At 36.5% G+C, this 19,756-nt stretch overlaps 1 protein-coding gene across 2 annotated transcripts; it reads left to right on the top strand.

The window, feature by feature from the left end:
- Window positions 1–923: 923 nt before the first annotated feature.
- LOC104211096 (WD40 repeat-containing protein HOS15-like) lies at window positions 924–17,921 on the top strand. Of its 2 annotated transcripts, none has more exons than XM_009760094.2 (14): window positions 924–1,098; window positions 4,576–4,721; window positions 4,813–5,176; window positions 5,325–5,419; window positions 5,664–5,710; window positions 6,869–7,019; window positions 7,171–7,234; window positions 8,236–8,394; window positions 8,507–8,628; window positions 9,060–9,134; window positions 9,733–9,786; window positions 9,891–9,964; window positions 16,888–16,962; window positions 17,301–17,921. In XM_009760094.2, exons 1-14 carry the CDS (start codon window positions 1,038–1,040, stop codon window positions 17,518–17,520), a joined length of 1,707 nt encoding a protein of 568 aa, XP_009758396.1. In that variant the 5' UTR covers window positions 924–1,037; the 3' UTR covers window positions 17,521–17,921. The 2 variants fall into 2 exon arrangements, with proteins under 2 accessions (XP_009758396.1, XP_070016278.1); XM_070160177.1 differs by lacking the exon at window positions 924–1,098 and adding an exon at window positions 2,702–3,695.
- Window positions 17,922–19,756: the final 1,835 nt, after the last annotated feature.

Genomic DNA, 19,756 nt, shown 5'->3' with positions numbered 1-19,756 from the left:
CTTAATTCTATTTTAAAGGTAAAACTTAGAATTTTTCTCAAATTTCCACATAAGGGCTTTCCGGATGTACGCCGGATTGCACACGCAATTCGAGGAGAGATAAAAGGAGGTTTACAAGGCCTCAGGACGTAGATTTGACTTCTAAAACAAGAGATGACCTTTCGGGTCATCACAAAAATATTATCATGTGTGAGTGACTTTACTTATTATTTTATGATGGATTATCAATATATTGTAATTCATGGATAGACTTCTAATTTATACTGAATGATGTTATTTTAAGTATTCAAATCATCATATAACAATACGTAATTATACTAGATAATATCATATGCTTTGGTATAATTATACTATATATAAAATTGATTTAATTCTTTAATATGTTTGTTTACTTTATGCTTTATATTTTAATCAAATAAAATAAAACAATAATAAAAGTTTGTTACGATAAATATTTAAGTTTATTTTTCTATTTAAAAAATTATAAGACCTTGGTACTATCCTTTTTAGTAATTTGACACTCAAAAGCACTTTTTAGAAAATTGGCCAAACACAATTTATTTACCAAATATTGTAAAAAGTACTTCTTAAATGAATTGGCCAAACACAAATAGTTTTTTTTCAAAAGTACTTTTAAAAAAAGTACTTCTGAAAAAAAATACTTTTCAAAATAAGCAGATTTTGGCAGTTTGGCCAAACGAGCTCTTAGAAGCACTTTTTAAAAGTTTGACCAAATACTAATTGCTGCTTAAAATTACTTTTTAAATTAATTAGTAAAACACAAAGTGCTTTTCACCAAATTTTTATTGAAAAAAACACTTAAAAAAAATATTTCCCAAAATAACCTCATTTACCAAGTAGGCTACTACTATTATATATGGAGCGTATTTTAGACACCTGATTCAAAATGCCTTTTGGAACGAAACATTTATAATTCTAACGTCATTCTATTCCCATTTCCCTCTTCCCATTTTTTTCTCTCTACACTCTCCCAGAGTAGCCTATATGTCTGTTTACGCCGACGGCGAATCACAACAATGATCTCTATAACCTCCGCGGAGTTAAACTACCTCGTTTTCCGATACCTCCATGAATCAGGTACTTCATTTTAGGGTTCAATTAACTATTGTTAATCTCAATTTATATTATTCATAGCTCTTGACATGTTTATTAGAGTTTTATTTGGAGAATTTGATTTTGCGTTTCTGTTGTTAACTTCTTGTTTTAATTAGATCTCGATTTTTTCTTATATTATCTTCACTTTCTTACATGGACGATTTTAATTTTGTAACTATTCCTAGGGCATAATTATTGTCGAGAATAAAATTGACTTCATCTAGTAGTGGCTAGGACCACTCGGACAATTTGCATTACGGCTGGTAAAAAGAGTTATTGGCTAGTCTCGTTATTTAAATAAGAAAATCAAATTGTTGATTATTAAAGAATACTACTCTCCGTTCCATTATATGTGATGGTTGTTTGACTAGAGACAGAGGTTAAGATGCTAATTTGGCGTATATATTATAGTGATAGTAGAAGAAAATATTAAAATAATAGCTGAAAAATTATTTTGGTTGAATAGTTTAGTGAATTTGAATTTTGAAATTTGTGAAAGTTTTATAGAAATACAATACTGTCAAGTAATCTGGGACGTTCTAAAAAGAAAATAGTGTCAAACAACATAGGACGGATAGAGTATTATATTTGGGCTATTAAAATTTGAGAATTCCTCTAGGAGGAGAGAGGTTGGGCCCGTTGGGAGCTAGCACACTTGAATTCTTCTTGTGATAGTAAAAGCGGAAAGAATAAAATGCAACAATTCCTAGGGCTTTAAGTGTAGCCATGCTTACTATACCATTTAGGAGAAAAGAAGACATATTCAGTCTGGAACATTTGTTGCCTATTCTGCCGTTGTCCCTCAATACAACTTGAGAGAGATTAGTCTCATGCCTCTCGATCCCCAAACACTTTTGTCTCAGAAGTAGTTGTTACGTTTAAACATTGAGAAAAAAGCATGTGGCATGTCCGGTTGCTGTGCTACTGATAGAAAAAAAGCATGTGGCATGTGTTTGTCATCTCTTATCCAAATTTTAAGAGAAACGCAATCCTCACCGACCACCGTACTTTCTATCTCCTTCAGCTAGACTTCTTCCTGACTCCTCACTGCCCAACCAACAATCAACAGCAGTATATAACCATACACATTAAAAGGAATACAACTAAAGTGCGAAAAACCCAGAGAAGGTAACTGTTTTCTCATTTCTTAACAGTGATGAGAAACAGGTACCTTCAAGTGTTGTGCCCACCCAAAATCACAAAAGAAGTATGAACTAAACCTTCAAATAAATTAACTAGATACAGGTTGACAGAAATAGTTATGAAACTTACAAATGCCAATTGCCTTAAAAGTACCTTCATTCAAGGAAAATTCCAAAATGCAAAATGAGTCATTTGCTTTGTCGTTGCCAAACTCCAGCTTACTAACTGTAGCTGTTCTTCCATATGGGCTACTTAGTTCATACATATGTTTGAGAAGAATTTCATTCCTTCTGAACATCTATATTGGTTAATCTCACTCATTTCTTGGGCAATAACTGAGTGGTAAGTCCAGTAAACTGGGACTAATGGATGCACAGTTATTTTGGGTTGGGGCTGGGGTGGGTGGGGGGTGGGGGGTTGATAGGAAGAGAAGAAGCTTTATGCAGGAAGCTTCGAGATCTTGAGGGGCTGTGACCTTGGTGGATATTTGCACTAGAAAAGGGTTCGGCTGGGCATGAAAGATGGATGTTATGCACTTAGTATTCTACATCCTTGGAAGCTTTATCCTCTATTCACAATTGGAAATAGTTTGAAAATGGGGACCGGTAATTTCACTATTTTGCCAGAAAGAAGCTTTTGGCAAGGAAGGATCTTTCTCTCTCTCTCTCTCTCATATATATATGTGTGTGTGTGTGTGTGTGTGTGTCGGGGTTAGATGGGGTTTGAGAAAGTGCAGAAAACCTGTTTTTGTTTCCATTTCCACATCACGCAAGTGCAAGTCACATGCTTTTGTCCGTTTTGTCATTTTAACATCTTATTTTTTTGGACCAAAACTATATGTGGCTGTATAAATTTGAAACAGTATTTGTCAAGTTGCATATGTATGGGAGGAAGGTAGATGAAGTGGCTAAAGTTAGAGGCTAAAAGTGGCTATGTTGGGCATTCACAATTGTGGTTGATATTAGCTATAAACTGGTGCAGTGAACTGAGGCTGAAGTTTTGGTAATGAGTTCTACCTTTCCAGCTTATCTTTGAATTTCTTGGGGGTTGAAATGGATCAGAATTTCCCCTGGCACCAATACATCTAGGAAGGATATGTCTGACCTATCTAGACGTTATATTTCCAGCGACACTTATAAAAAAAAGTTAATTCATGAAATACCGATTCCTGCATAACCACACAAGTGGCATTGCATAAATTTCCGGTGACAGTTTTAATTCATGAAATGCCGATTCCTGCATAACCACACAAGTGGCATTGCATCCTGTTAAGTACTTGAGGATGGATTATTTTAAAGAGCAAACCAAGATGAGATCTTTTCGTTTGATCTATCAGTATTTCTTTAAGCACATATGAGGCCTCTCTAGCTTTGACTTCAGCATTAACAGACTACACTCTACAGCACCCTCTGCTAGTTGTGATATTCTATTTAGAGGTACTATCTAGCTTTGAGCTTCAGCACCAACATATTACAGTACCCTCTGCAATTCGTCATGTTCTATTTAGAGGCAAATAACTTGCATATGAAATACTACTCTGGCAATTGATCTGGTGATATCTGATATGCCTTCACTTTGTTGGATCTCTCCTCCTTTTTTGGACTGTTTGTGAGGAGCTGTTATTTCCACCAGAACTACTAAAAGAGCGCAAATGGAGGATGCACTATAAAAAATGAGCGTCTTCCTCAAATGCTTCTGATTTAATTTCATTGAGTTTACATGTCCTTACTTCACTACTTCTGTAATCTAGGATGGGCATATCTTGCTATGGTGAAGTCATTAAGGTGATAGGACTGTCAGGTGTTCATTTCATGTGCTTTCTATTTCAATTTAGTTGAAGCGCATATTGCTTTCTTTTTTTCTGGATGACAAACAATTATCTTTCAGTCTCACGAGCTTTCTTATCTATAAAAGGTGGGGGGAGGGGGAGGTTGAAGCATTCATTGTCATACTTATTTCAATTATTGGTTTAGTTTATGCATGGCTGATGGGGGCATTGGAACGGTCTTAGCTCCTGAGTATTCAGACAAAAAAGAAAATGGATAATAATAAGATTGAGACAGTTACAAAATCCATTCAGCTTCCCTTACTTGATTGAACAGATGAAATTTCAGTAATTGCACTTACTTTAAATGATCTTCCAAGTTGATCAAGACTCTCCAGTTTATAGCTGTTCTTTGTGGTACCAGTTGTTGCTTCATTGAATTTGCTTAGCTAATAGGCTTATGCCTTGACCTTCATCCTGATGGACTAGTCCAAGATCGAATCCTAGAAAAGCAATCTAATCAGTCACTGGTTTACTGATATCTTTTTCAGGATTCTCACACTCAGCCTTTGCTTTAGGATACGAGGGGGGGATGAATAAGAGCACAATAGATGCAAATCTGGTCCCTCCAGGTGCTCTTGTTACCTTTGTGCAAAAGGGTATTCAGTATCTTGAACTGGAAGCAAATTTGAGCAATGTAATGCAAAAAATTTGATATTCTGATTTTGGGTCTGTAGTTGAGCTCTTTTGAGAACTCTGAACTAGCCAATTATAACTATGGGATGCAGGATGATTCCGACATGGACGAAGACTTCCAGTTTCTACAACCTTTGGATCTCATTACAAAGGATGTGTACGAGCTGCAAAAAATAATAAAAGAGAAAAAGGAAAAGCTTCAGAAAGATAAACCTAGGGGGAAGGACAAGGTGAATGCTGACCATGTGAGGGACCATGAACAAGAACCTATAAAAGAAAGAGAGAGGGAAAAACAACAGAGGGAAAAAGAGCGAGAACGGGATAGAGAAAGGATTGAAAAGAATAAGGAGAAAGAAAAGCGCAAAGAAAAAGAAAAACCACGCAAGGATCTTATGGATTTGAAACGGAGTGGAGAAAAAGAGACTACCAGATGTGAAGAAAATGGAAAAGCTGGAGGTAATACATTCGCATTTCAGCTAACTTGCTATTCTTACGAGCATTATAGATGCAGGATATATTGATAGATTTCTACATCTGATACTTTGCTCTTCTCTTTGATAGTCTTTGCCACTCTGAAGTTTTTTCTTGTTGAATTGCAAAATAGATTTGGAGCCTATGGAGATCTGCACAAGCTCAACCTCCTTACCATGTGAAATTCCAAGTTGTGACGTAGTGGTTTTGGAAGGGCATACCTCTGAGGTTTGGCTGCACGTCTATAAAGTTCTTCTAGTCCCCCATGATTTCTCAATTGGTGATCCTGTATATATATTTCTGTTTTTCTGTCTTCAACAACAACAACATACCCAGTGTAATCCCACAAGTGGGGTCTGGGGAGGGTGGTGTGTACGCAGACCTTACCCTCCTACCTGCCGAGGTAGAGAGGCTGTCTTCATAATTCATATATTAACATAACAATTTTCTCTTGTTTCTAAGCTCATGCCAGGTTTTTGTTTGTGCTTGGAGTCCAGAAGGGTCACTTCTTGCATCTGGGTAAGCATTAGTACCATTTCTTTCTTTTTTGAAATGAATAGTACCATATCTTTCTTTTGGTGCTCTTGTTATGAATCAAGTCATGTTCATTTTTCATACTGCTGTTTTTAATTCTTTTGTGATTTTTTTTTTGAGAAGGATTTCTATTGTGATTTACGACTTTGGAAGTAATCATCATAAGCACTGTACTTCAAAATAATCATGATAGTTTTATTTACAAATTTCTGCTTCTTGTTCTCTTGCAACATCAATTTGTTCTTTAATATTTAGTTCATCTTAAAAATCCTCTGCGCAATCTCTGATGTCCTCTTCGGAATGCTTTAGACATAGTAACATTTATGCACTAGATGTTCCCGTATACTCCATTTTCTTTTCTTATGGAAATGTGATAGACAAAAGGAGATTCTCATTCTATGAAAGCAGATTAACCTTCAAGGAATATGTACGGAAAAGAAGACACCACACCCCAGAAAAAGGAAGATGAACGCAAAAAAAAAAAATTAACAAGAACTATTCTGCTGAAGTGTGGAGATACTTGACCGAGAATTTATGGATTCTCTAATATGTGAAAGGATAAAGACTTCTACCAGTCTTGTTGGGTCACAAAGTCTTATTTTTGATAATATAATTACCAAGTAGTTCATGCAAAGATGAAATTTACCATTTTCTACACAGATTAGTGGACTGTGCTCTACTAAGCTTGTTAAATATTTGCAAAGACAAACCATTTTTCCAGTTTGGCTCCTCAATTAGCATATATTTGGTCATGTGACTTTCTCTCGGGAAGGCTTTACTAGAATCATATTCCAAATTAGTTCTCTCCAACGAATTGGAAAATCTTGTCAATGATATGTCTTTATCAACTAGAGTAATTCGCTTTGTCAGGTTCAGTGTCTACTCTTATTACTGGAATATTGATCAGTGATCTGGTGATAATAGCATGTGGTTAAATAGGTTTATTATAATGACACCTAGGCTTTTGATTACCGGTTTGTTTTTAAAAGTTGGGTGCATCTGTTGCCCGAAGCCCCTACTTTCTGATATGCTCTAAAAGGTCAAATTCTATGAAGTGGTATTTCTTTAGTAAAAATGTTGAGAGTAGTTTTGGACTCTTCTAAGGAACCACTTATAGCTAAGCTTGTGTAATATCAAATTTAGGTCTGGAGACTCTACTGCTAGAATTTGGACCATTGGAGATGGTCCATGTAATTCTACAATCCCAAGCGCGCATCCAAATGTTGTGGTTTTGAAGCATTTCAAAAGTCAAGCAAATGAGAAAAGCAAGGATGTCACAACACTTGATTGGAATGTGAGTTTTCTGTTGCTTGTTTTAAGCTGACTCTCATTGTCTTCTATACTTTTCTGGTGGACTTTCTGAAATTAGACTCATTGCTTATGGGTTACCAACTTGATTTACTTGTTATTATATGATCTTGTATTTTTGACTTCTTCTTGTGTAGGGCGAGGGTACCCTGCTTGCAACAGGTTCTTATGATGGCCAAGCCAGAATCTGGAACCGAGCTGGTAAGGGGCATGGAAGGAAAACTGGATGTGAAGATTGAATGTATCAATTGTCCATTGAAAAGATGGTTATGGGAATGTGTTTGCTTAAGTTTGATCTTTGGATTATTTCATAATACGGCAACACTATTCATGTTCTGGTTAACTAATGGAAACTAAAAGGCACCAAGAAGCAACCCATGCCCTTGTTGGGAAATGATTAGCTTTTTGCTATAGAGGATCAGTAGACCCATAAGATAACTGTACTCAAATGCATTTAATTAATATTTTCAGTTTTCTTTCTTTAGCTTCCTTTTGTAGAGGGAAGTCTTACCGGTCTTCATATGTAGCTATGAGGAAGGCTGGGAAAGATTCTTCTTTGGGAGGACAATGGGTTAAGGTTTTCAAAGTCCATAAATCTGTTAGGGTACTCTTGGTTCATTATTGACTTCTTTGTTCCAATAACCTTCTCTCAAGCTTTTAAAGAGAACTTGAAGGGATAATTGTAAAATAAGTTCCAGGTATGGTTGCCTCTGACCTATGGCAGCCACTATGGTGTACTCTTTGAGATGTTAGTTCTCAATCTTGAGTAAGCTCATCTGTCACTGAATGGTATTTTTAACTTACTTTACACCACAACAAGAATTTGCATGTCTGTTGAAATAAGCATCTGTAAATTCGAAAACTTCTAAGACAAGTGGTTGATGCTCAAACTTGATATGTGATCCATTCCTGACATTTGTACTTTACCCCGTTGAAACGATTGAAGAATGTACAATCCTTTCCATTGTTTTCTACAGAATCTCATGGCTTTAGCCTTTTCACTAATTAGCAAATTATTCAGCCTTGCAGTTGTTTAACTACTCGTGTTATCCACGTGTTATCAAACTGGACTATTTACTCAATGATGTTACTTGTGTTTAGGTTTCTGTGGCTTTACTGTTCGTGGCGCCTTTATCATCTTATAGTGTCATGTCTGGTTTTCTCTTACTGATTTCCATCCTATAAACTGACTTTTCATCCAGGGGAATTGGTTAGTACTCTAAACAAACATAGAGGGCCAATCTTCTCCTTGAAGTGGAACAAGAAAGGTGATTATCTCCTTAGCGGTAGTGTTGATACAACTGCCATTGTTTGGGATGTGATGTCTGGCGAATGGAAACAGCAATTTGAATTTCATTCAGGTGTTTTGTTGTACTTGTTCTGTCTTAGTTGTGCTTTTATATTTTACCCCATATCTTGGCAAGGATAGAGTTTCTTTTGTGTGCTTTCTCACTGTTATATAAATCCATTCAGGTCCCACGCTTGATGTTGATTGGCGAAACAATAGTTCTTTTGCAACCTGCTCCACTGATAACGTGATCCACGTCTGTAAAATTGGAGAGAATCGACCAGTCAAAACTTTCTCAGGACATCAGGTGTGATCCAGTTGCTTTTTGTGGGAAAATCTTACGTAATATTTTGTTGCTATTGAAAAGGTGGAACTTGTCAAGAAGATTGAATTGGATTAGTGTACTTTTTCTCTTTATCTCTTTGATGTATATGCACTGATTATTACAGCTTAACAAAATGATGTGCTGAATAATTCTCTTGTCCTTCCCCTGGTCACAAAACAATTGGTTTGATCAAATAAAAGAAGAATCATTCTCATTGCATTTTGATCAATGTTAACTTCTCTGGGTTCTATTATAACAATTCTAGTTCTATATGTTTTGTTCTCTTTTCTGTTTGAACTGTTTGTGCAAACTTAAGTAAGTTGAATACTGAAGCTTAGTGTGTGATGTTTAATCGGAACATTGATGTATTCTGTGTCAATATTCTTAAATGGTTGTTGACTTCGCCATTGCAGAGTGAAGTCAATGCTATCAAGTGGGACCCCTCAGGTTTTTTGCTGGCTTCATGTTCTGATGATAACACAGCTAAGGTAATTCCTAACTTATTTTGTCCTTTTAAACTAATAGCAGGTAAATTATATCCAAAAAAAAAAAGAAAAAAGAAACAGCAGCTAAATTCCCTTTTCTCCACATGATTCAGAATATTATTATATTTTACGGTCTTCTGGTTATCTAGACTTTGCTGATTATCCTTATTCATTTAGGTTCTAATTTGCGTATTATATTAATGCATCTTTTTGTATTTTTCCTCTGGTAATTGATTGTCATTTTATTTTCACTCATCAAAAAATCTCTTATTTATGTTTTTGTCGTGGAATTTGCAAGTGTTTCTCCACAAGCAAAATCAGCTTAAATAGGTCTGGCAGATACAGAATTTACTGTTGATACGCTGTGAGCTCTTAGTTTCATATTTGACCTCCTTAATGTGAAAATATCTGCATTACCTAGATTCCTAAACCTTGAATCAGTAACGCCAAGGAAGTTCAAATAATTACAGAACTATTAGAGAAAGTTGATTTATAGCTTCATGTTGTTTGAGCTAGGACTTCGAATATGTTGTTTCTAAGATATTGTGTTTATCGTGTTGTATAAAATGAATTTGGTCTATAATCCTTTTTTTCTGTGCAGATATGGAGCACGAAACAGGATGGCTGCCTGCATGATTTCAGAGAACATGGCAAAGTATCACATATAACATAATGATTTCATCTAAAAGTCTGCTCTTTTTTTTATTTTTTTAAATTTAATCAAATCAGACATATCAGCTATTGACTATTAACTTTTAGGAGATATATACCATCAGATGGAGTCCAACTGGCCCTGGTACAAGCAATCCGAATAAACAGTTGTTGCTGGCAAGGTAATTATTCTATCTATTGCTACTGGACATGTTCTTAAATTACATTATTCTTTCTACTATAGTTGTCTGTCAGATGTGGTCGTAGCACATGATTCTCACTCGATTAGATTTCAGATTAATATTGGACCACTGTTCATAGGTAAGTGATAAAGGTTCTATATTCTGTCAGACACTGTTTTCACTGATTTATTAGGAAATACTCTCTGTTCCATTTTATATGACACTATTTCCTCTTTGGTCCTTCCGAAAATATCGGGCACCTTTACATATTTGGGAGCTCTTTAATCTTAGCATTCCCATTTTACCTTGATTGTGCATGCACTTATAGGAATGATACTGAATGTTGAAAACCACTATATTCTAAGAGTACTCTTTGTATGTTACATACACTTAGCTCATGTATCAAAGTCTGTTTCTTGAACTCCATTTTCAATAAAAAACCATGATATGAAATGAAGCAGAAGGAGAAACAGTTTTACCCTTTATCCTTAGGTGATCTGTGGAGTGGGATGTAATCAGAAGCTATTCCAGCCCCCGCTCTATTTTGCACTTTAGGCTTCAAGTTCCATCAATCTCACTTGTTACAATATAGCTATATATGGGGTGGGGATTTAGTTGCCTGCTTGTTACATTTTCTAGGCACATTTTGTCAGATGTATTCATGTTTTAATCCTTTAGACGAGTAAGGAAGTTGTGAGAATGCACGGGAGAAAAATATTATATTGATTAAAGTGTTGTACAACCCTATTTATATACAGTAATTACATAATAATAGGTATCTACTTCCCGATGTGGGACACTAAACATGACTAACTACTTAACACTCCCCCTCAAGCAGGTGCATATAAATCATATGTACCGAGCTTGTTACAGATGTAACTAATACGAGAACCAGTAAGAGACTTAGTGAAAATATCTGCTAGCTGATCATTCGACTTTACAAACTTTGTAACAATATCTCCTGAGAGTATCTTTTCTCTGACAAAGTGACAGTCGATCTCAATGTGTTTAGTCCTCTCATGGAATACCGGATTTGACGCAATATGAAGAGCAACCTGATTATCACACACCAATTCCATCTTGCTGATTTCTCCGAACTTCAACTCCTTGAGCAACTGCTTGATCCAAACTAGCTCACACGTTGCCATAGCCATGGCCCGATATTCGGCTTCGGCGCTAGATCGAGCAACTACATTCTGTTTCTTGCTCTTCCAAGAGACCAAAATACCTCTTACAAGAACAAAATATCCAGACGTAGAACGTCTATCAGAAGGTGATCCTGCCCAATCAGCATCTGTGTACCCAACAATCTGTTCGTGGCCTCGATCCTCGAACATTAACCCTTTGCCTGGAGCTGACTTTATATACCGAAGAATGCGAACAACTGCATCCTAGTGACTATCATAGGGAGAATCCATAAACTGACTTACAACACTCACCGGAAAAGAAATGTCAGATCTAGTTACTGTAAGGTAATTCAATTTGCCAACCAACCTCCTATATCTCGTAGGATCTCTAAGAGGCTCCCCCTGTCCAGGCAGAAGCTTAGTATTCGGATCCATAGGAGTGTCAACAGGTCTACAACCCATCATTCCAGTCTCCTCAAGAATGTTTAAGGCATACTTCCGATGTGAAATAACAATACTTGAGCTAGACTGAGCGACCTCAATACCTAGAAAATACTTCAATCTGCCCAGATCCTTAGTGTGGAAGTGCTGAAAGAGATGCTGCTTCAGATTAGTAATACCATCATGATCATTGCCAGTAATAACAATATTATCAACATAAACCACCAGATAAATACACAGATAAGGAGCGGAATGCCGATAAAACACAGAGTGATCAGCTTCACTACGAGTCATGCCGAACTCCTGAATAACTGTGATGAACTTACCAAACCAAGCTCGAGAGGACTGTTTCAAACCATATAGTGACCTGCGCAATCGGCATACAAGACCACTAGACTCCCCCTGAGCAACAAAACCAGGTGGTTGCTCCATATAAACTTCTTCCTCAAGATCACCGTGGAGGAAAGCATTCTTAATGTCTAACTGATAAAGAGGCCAATGACGTATAACAACCATGGACAAGAAGAGACGAATAGATGCCTACTTTAGCCACGGGAGAGAAAGTGTAACTATAATCAAGCCCAAAAATCTGAGTGTATCCTTTTGCAACAAGACGAGCCTTAAGACGATCCACTTGGTCATCCGGACCGACTTTGACCGCATAAACCCAACGACAACTAATAGTAGACTTACCTGAAGGAAGAGGAACAAACTCCCAAGTGCCACTCGCATGCAAAGCAGACATCTCCTCAATCATAGCCTGTCGCCATCCTGGATGAGATAGTGCCTCACCTGTAGACTTTGGGATAGAAACAATGGACAAAGATGATATAAAAGCATAATGAGGTGATGATAACTTAAACCGACATAATGAAGATTAGGATTAAGAGTGGATCGTACACCTTTGCGGAGTGCAATTGGTTGACTAAGAGGAGACAAGTCCGCAGTAGGTGCAGAATCTGATGCAGGACGTGAATCACCTGGGCTTGATGCTGGATGTGGACGACGATGATAAGTCAAGAGTGGTGGAGCTGCAGAAGGTTGAACTAGAGCTATAGGTGGTGGAGCTGCAACTGGAGCAGTAGGTGGTGGAGCTGCAACTGGAGCAGTAGGTGGTGGAGCTGGAGTTGTAGAGGAAGATGAATGAGAGATAGTGACTGAATCTCCAAAAAATGAAACTGGTAGCACCTCAGAAATATCTAAGTGATTACCTGGACCTGTGAAGTATGTTTGGGTTTCAAAGAAGCAACGTTTTAAAAAGTGACGAAGCGACGCGAAGCGATGCCTTGTTGTCCATGCCTGAGGCGAGGCGACCACACGAAGTGCTCGCTTCAGTAGAAGAAGCACGAAGCGACAAAACGCTCGCTTTTGTGGTGGAGGAGGTCAGTTTTAAGAAAAAAAAAAGTTTGGGTCAGTTTTCTTTTAAAAAAAAAATTTAGGACTGCTTTTTTTATTATACAAAACAGACCCCTAACCTAAGTAAAGACCATTTCTCTCAAAATCAATTGCTGCTAGGGTTCAAGACTTCAACAGAGAAGCTCCAAGTAATTTTTCTTCTGTCTTCTTTCTTTTCTTCTTCTTCTTTTTTTCTTTCTTCTTTATTCATCTTGTTCCCGTCCAGGCACCTGCTCACAGCTAGGGCATGTGCGAAATTTTTTTCCTCATTTTTTTCTACTTGTTTAGTATTTTAGCCTTTATTAATTAATTTGTATATGTATTTCACTTTATAAAGTTAATTATCGTATATGTATTATATTTTAGTTTATTTGATTAGTATTTTAGCCTTTATTTATTAATTTTTATGTGTATTTCAGTTTGTAAAGTTAATCTTTTATATATATATATATATATATATATATATATATAATTTTTAGCCTTTATTTATTAATTTTTATGTGTATTTCAGTTTATAAATTGAACTTTTTGATTATTTATATTGTGTCTTTGCAAGATTTACATTATGTTTTTTAAGAATTGCGCTTCACTTCAGTGATGGGTGCGCTTCGCTTTTGAAGCGAGGTGAGCCCCTGTCGCTTTTTTGCGCTTCTCGCTCTCAAAAAACCTGCAAAGAAGGTAACATCAGCAAACATAAGGTACCACTGGAGGTCAGGAGTATAGCATCGATACCCCTTTTGCTTTCTCGAGTAACCCAGAAATACACACTTAAGAGCACGAGGAGCTAACTTATCTTTTCCTGGAGTAAGGTTATGAACAAAACACGTGCTTCCAAAGACACGGGGTGGAAGAGAGAACAAAGGTAAGTGGGGAAGTAGGACAGAGAATGGAGCTTGATTCTGGATAGCTGAAGATGTCATATGATTAATACGATAGCAAGATGTAAGAACTGCATCCCCCAAAAAACGCAACAGAGCATGAGATTGTATGAGTAGGGTACGAGCAATTTCAATAAGATGTCTATTCTTTCTTTCAGCTACCCCATTTTGTTGAGATGTGTACGGACAAGATGTTTGATGAATAATCCCGTGAGAGTTCATAAACTGCTAAAATGGGGAAGACAAATACTTTAGGGCATTATCACTACGAAATGTGCGGATAGAAACCCCAAATTGATTTTGAATTTCAGCGTGGAAGGTTTGGAAAATAGAAAACAACTCAGACCGATTTTTCATCAAAAATATCCAAGTGCACCTGGATAATCATCAATGAAACTGACAAAGTAGCGGAATCCCAAGGTAGAACTGACCCGACTAGGACCCCAAACATCTGAATTGACTAAAGTAAAAGGTGACTCTGTTCTATTATTAAGATGCCGAGGGAAATGGGAGCGTGTATGCTTACCGAGCTGACATGACCCACACTCTAGAGTGGACAAGTGAGATAAGCCAGGTACCATTTTCTGAAGTTTTGACAAACTGAGATGTCTCAACCGTTTATGTAATAAATCTGGTGACTCGGTAATGGGACAAGTTATTGAAGGAAGACAAGATGTGAGTCCATGTGATTTTGCAAGGATAAGGTAATAAAGTCCATCTGATTCACGTCCGATACCAATGATTCGTCCCATACTGCATTCCTGTATAAAAACAAGGTCATCAAGAAATAAAACAGCAGATTTAAGTGATTTGGCTAAGCGACTAACGACTATGAGATTAAAAGGACTACCAAGAACATAAAGAACTGAATCTAAAGGTAAGGAAGGAAGTGGGCTTGCTTGACCTATTGCAATTGCCATGGTTTGAGACCCATTGACCATTGTGACTGATGGAAGCGATTGAGAATATGAAATACTAGTGAAAAGAGATTTGTTACCAGAAATATGATCAGATGCACCTGAATCAATGACCCAAGACTCTGAAGTTGAAGATTGGGAGACACAAGTCACACTACTATCTGTTTGAACAACGGAAGCTATCCCTAAAAATGTCTGTTTACTGTAGCTTTGTACTAAAGGAACTCAATATAATCTGGTAAAGAAACCATCTTGATTGGATTCAATGCATTGGATCCAACGGATTGTGAGTTAAAGGCTTCAGATATGAATGCTATTATAATGTTGCACAGGAAAAAGCAGATTTTTTCTGAAAATTATTGTTCACACCGGAAAAATATAAAAGTGGTTGGAATTTGATTTAAATTGGATGGGTAGGTTCGGAATTGCAAGGGGAACAAGCTGTCCTGAAGAGTCGTCGCCAAAAAAATGGATGGAAGGTGCTCCACGTGTGGCGTCAGAACTTCGCCAGAATTTTTTTTCCGGTGGTGCTTGGGAGCAAGGGTTTTCTGACTGAGATTTTTTATGGGTTGGTCGCCGGAGGCCGATCTATGACCAATAGTGGATTTTTAGTTGCGACAGACCTGTGTTTGCCGGAAAAGACTTCCGGTTGACTGATTTCTCTTCCCGGAGTCACTGGAATTTATGCACAACGATAAATCTCTCACGATTGCTCTGATACTATGTGAGAATGCACGGGACAAAAATATTATATTGATTAAAGTGTTATACAACCCTATTTATATACAGTAATTACATAATAATAGGTATCTTTTTCCGGATGTGGGACACTAAACATGACTAACTACTGAACAGAAGTTTGAACACAAGTCCCTTGCTTGATTTGGTGCCCAAAGTCCTAACCGGTATGGAATAATTTTAAATCTCGGTTACCCCTCCCTTGAACTTGAAACAACTATCCCTTGGCAAATCCTTAGGGCCTCGGTGCAGGTAAGCCTTCTCTTCGGTTAGATAAGATTTATTCATGTTACACTTTTTAGTAAAAATATTCCAGAGAGAGACAATTCCACCTTAACCGTCCAGCAAATGGCTTCTTTGTGTGTGCTGATTCCAGAAAAGATTCTAAGGAAAAGGGTTAAAAATGCTCCTAAACTATTGGAAAAGGTTTAAAAATACTCTTCATCCACCTATTGGGCTAAAAATACCCCTCCATCCACCTTTTTGGTTTACTTATGCCTTTGACCGTTAGGTTAATGTTGAATTAAAAATAATATTTATTTAAATTTCACATGGCAACTTTTTATTGGACAAAATTAAAACATCTAACTCTTTAGAAAGACCCACCCATATACCAGTTTTTCGTACTAACGCGCTTCAAACACTAACCTGACCCGAACAAAAAGTTCAACAAAAAAAGAGAGGGCCCACTTCTATCAAACTCTATGGAACAAAAGCTCCATAGAAGTTGCAGCGAACATATAGACGCAAATTTACTACATGGTTTTCTTTTTCTTGTTATGGCATCTAGTTCTATTTACATGATAGACACAAATTGCAGTATATTCAAGATGAGTTTAATTTAATCATTTTCACATAACAGAAAGATCTCAAAGTGATTGCTTGGAAGATATCATAAACTGTTGGACTACCCCTAGTTTTCCGTCCCCACATTATTATCAAGAAAATCATTGGCTCATTCATGCTAGGCTTTTCTTGTTTGTTTAATTTGTTCATGAACCTTTATTCGATGATAATGCTTTACATGAGATTAATCAAGAAAGTGAACACATGTAAATCCATGGTTAGATGGAAGTGGGGCGTCTTTTTTTTATTTGAACTTTTTATTCGGGTCAGATTAGTGTTTGGGGCGGGTTAGTTCGAAAAACGGGTAGATATTAGTGTGTCTTTCTAATAGGTTAGATGTTTTAATTTCGACCAATAAGAAGTTGCCATGTGAAATTTAAATAAATATTTTTTAAATTCAGCATTGACCTAACAGTCAAAGGGCATAAGGTGGATGGAGGGTTTTTAGCCCAATAGGTGGATGGAGGGTATTTTTAGACCTTTTTCAATAGTTCAGGGGTATTTTTGACCCTTCTCTATATATTATTGTACTTCACTTTTTAGTTCTTTCAGCTTATGGTTTCGTTTTATTGTTTGTGTAGTGCTTCATTTGACTCTACTGTGAAGCTATGGGATGTTGAACTAGGGCGTCTTCTTCACAGCTTGAACGGCCACAGGTATGGATGTGAACTCATTATGTCTAGTTGGAAAGACACTCAGGGAAATATTAAGGCACTCTTAATTAAATTACAGCGTAACAGAAACAATTACTGTTTGAACAAATTGGTAGTGTCAAATCATAGGCTAGAGCATTATGGTGCTTGTTTACTTGTGCTTAATCCAACTATCAACACCTATATACCTCTTCTTTTTTGCTGGGGGTGGGAGTGGAGTGAGAACGAGGGAAAATGAATTTTTTACATTTGCATGTTTAAAATTTTTTGTGTTGTCTTGTTAGACTTTTTTTAAATCATTTTTTCTGTACTGAATGGTTTCTCTTCCATTTTAAATCCAGGGATCCTGTCTACTCTGTTGCATTTAGTCCGAATGGTGAGTACTTGGCAAGTGGATCATTGGATAAATGCTTGAATATATGGTCAGTGAAGGAGGCCAAGATTGTAAGAACTTACAATGGCGATGGCGGTATTTTTGAAGTGTGTTGGGACAAGGAAGGCAACAAGGTTGCCGCTTGTTTTGCAAACAATGTGGTTTGTGTCCTTGATATTCGAATGTAGAGGTTGAGGAATAGCCTTCAAGGACTTGGGAACGAAGTAGGATCTTCTGAAGAAACTATGCCTAGGACACTTGTAGAAATGCAGAATTGAAACTCAAACAAAACGTATTTGAAATCATTGTAGATTAGTGCAGATAGGATTATGGCACTGACCTAGACTGAGGATGTAGCTGCTAGTATAACTGTTCCGCTATTCTTTTGGCAACGAAATTGACATGGCGGTGATTATACTGTCGTAAGTCAGCAGCATTTGGTTGTGCAACTGCAAATATTCTGATTAGATGTAATGTAGCCACCTTGTTATTCCTTGCTCGAAATTGATTCCAAAATCCTAAGGGTGGATTGGTTTGCGAACAAGTTATACTGGATTATAATGTGGAAATTATAATTCGGGGACTAAAACTATCTTGCTTTAGTTTCTTTTTTTCCCCTAATATTTGATGCATGCGATTTTATCCTTTCATGGCATTCAACTTCCCAGAATTATATCTTTACATTAGCAATGATGAAGAAAACAAACTGAAATAATAAAAACTTACCTCTAATTAAGTCCTTTTGTATTCAAGTTAGAATCCATGAAACATAAAAATTAAACTGATACACAAAGCAATTTTTTTTTGATTTCAAATGCTTTTGCAATATTGCTTGTTATTTGGATACACAAGATACAAATATATAGCAACAAATGAGAGATAGAGAAGGTGGAGTGATGAGTGAGAATTGAAATACGAGGAGTATTGCGGCTGAAGGAGAAGGCATGTCGTTGGATCTATATTTACAATTGTTTTTATAAAATGGAGACAAAAGTTAAACACCAGCCCCAAATGACCCTGTTTGTGCAAATTTCTGCTATTGCTCAATTTTCTCTTCAAACACACACACACTATATATATATAGGGAAACACACTGTCAGTTGTTCAGCTACTCATGTAAAATAGAATAATATCTCAAATGGCATTATAGAAACATTGAAAAAAAGATATTATACTAACATTGGTTACTTGATGTACTAGAATCAAGCTGCGAGTTCTTTGTTTTGATTGATTGACTCTCGATCCAAATTAAGTGACCTTTGGGCGGTTAAACTTGTATTTGAAAGTTTGAAAGATACTTTAGGGAAAACATCTTTCCATTTTGAATTTAACTAAATTACAAATTAAAATTCCAATTTTACATTCACTTTACACTGGCATCTTTTTGTAGGAAATCCATCTTTGCTTGAAGTGGATATAGAATTAGGAAATCCTAGCAGCATTTGTTTTTCATGTGTTTGCTGGTTTACCGGGCTTCCTTTTATCAGCAATATATGATGTTTTTCAGATTTGGTGCATCAAAGGTAGTGCAAAGACAATGGTTGTCAAAAGAAGAGGTTGTAAATATTATGGAGAAGATTATTACTATGTTATATACTGTAGAGATACTGCCTTTTTCATGAGAGGAAAAAAGATTATATTTAGAGATACTTTACCTCCCCTTACATTTCGGTCTATCACACTGTCCTACCTCGTACTTTACGGTATTATATTTAACTCCCTTAATTTGATTTTTATGTCTATCTAATTATAATTTAACAAAATTGTGATATGACTAAATTGGCCTTTCTAATATACCCTTCTTTATAATTTGGTTTTCAAGTATTTTTTTACTGAAAATATGCTTCAGTGACTGCAAATTGGTTTGCTAAAATAGAGCCAGATAGAGTTGTGCGTTTAGATTGGATATCTGAAAATCCGAACTGACCCACTCTATTCGGATTTTCGAATATCGGATATTCGGATCGGATATGGGTTAGATTTTATAAAAGTTCGGATATTCGGATCGAATTCGAATTGGTATAATTTTAATCCAATCCGACCCAAAATCCAAATTATATATATATATATAAAACTTACATTTTAGAGTTAAGTCTTTTCATTTCATTCGCCTCTCTTTAGACTCTTCTTTTCTTAGTTTATACTATATATTGAAGTCTCTCTCTCTAACCTGTCTTCAGATGTCTGCTTCTCTTAAGTCTTACTTCTGTGTCTCTCATTCTCAGTCTTTCCTTCCTATCGACGGACAACGACGTCTCTTCCTTATTAGACATTTGTTTGGAATTTCAGTTTATTTTACTTTGCTATGAATTTTTTGTTTTGTCTATTGCTATGAAAGATATTTGTTGCCTTTTAATTTAATAGAATGGTGAATAGCAGTAGCCTTGAAAGTGCAGTAGCCGATTAGATTGTTAGTAGCCTTAA

This window comes from Nicotiana sylvestris, chromosome 10 (assembly GCF_000393655.2).
Source record: "Nicotiana sylvestris chromosome 10, ASM39365v2, whole genome shotgun sequence".
Classification (NCBI taxonomy): Eukaryota; Viridiplantae; Streptophyta; class Magnoliopsida; order Solanales; family Solanaceae; genus Nicotiana; species Nicotiana sylvestris.
Note: the sequence above shows the minus strand (reverse complement) of the source record. Positions and strands in the feature narration are given on the sequence as shown.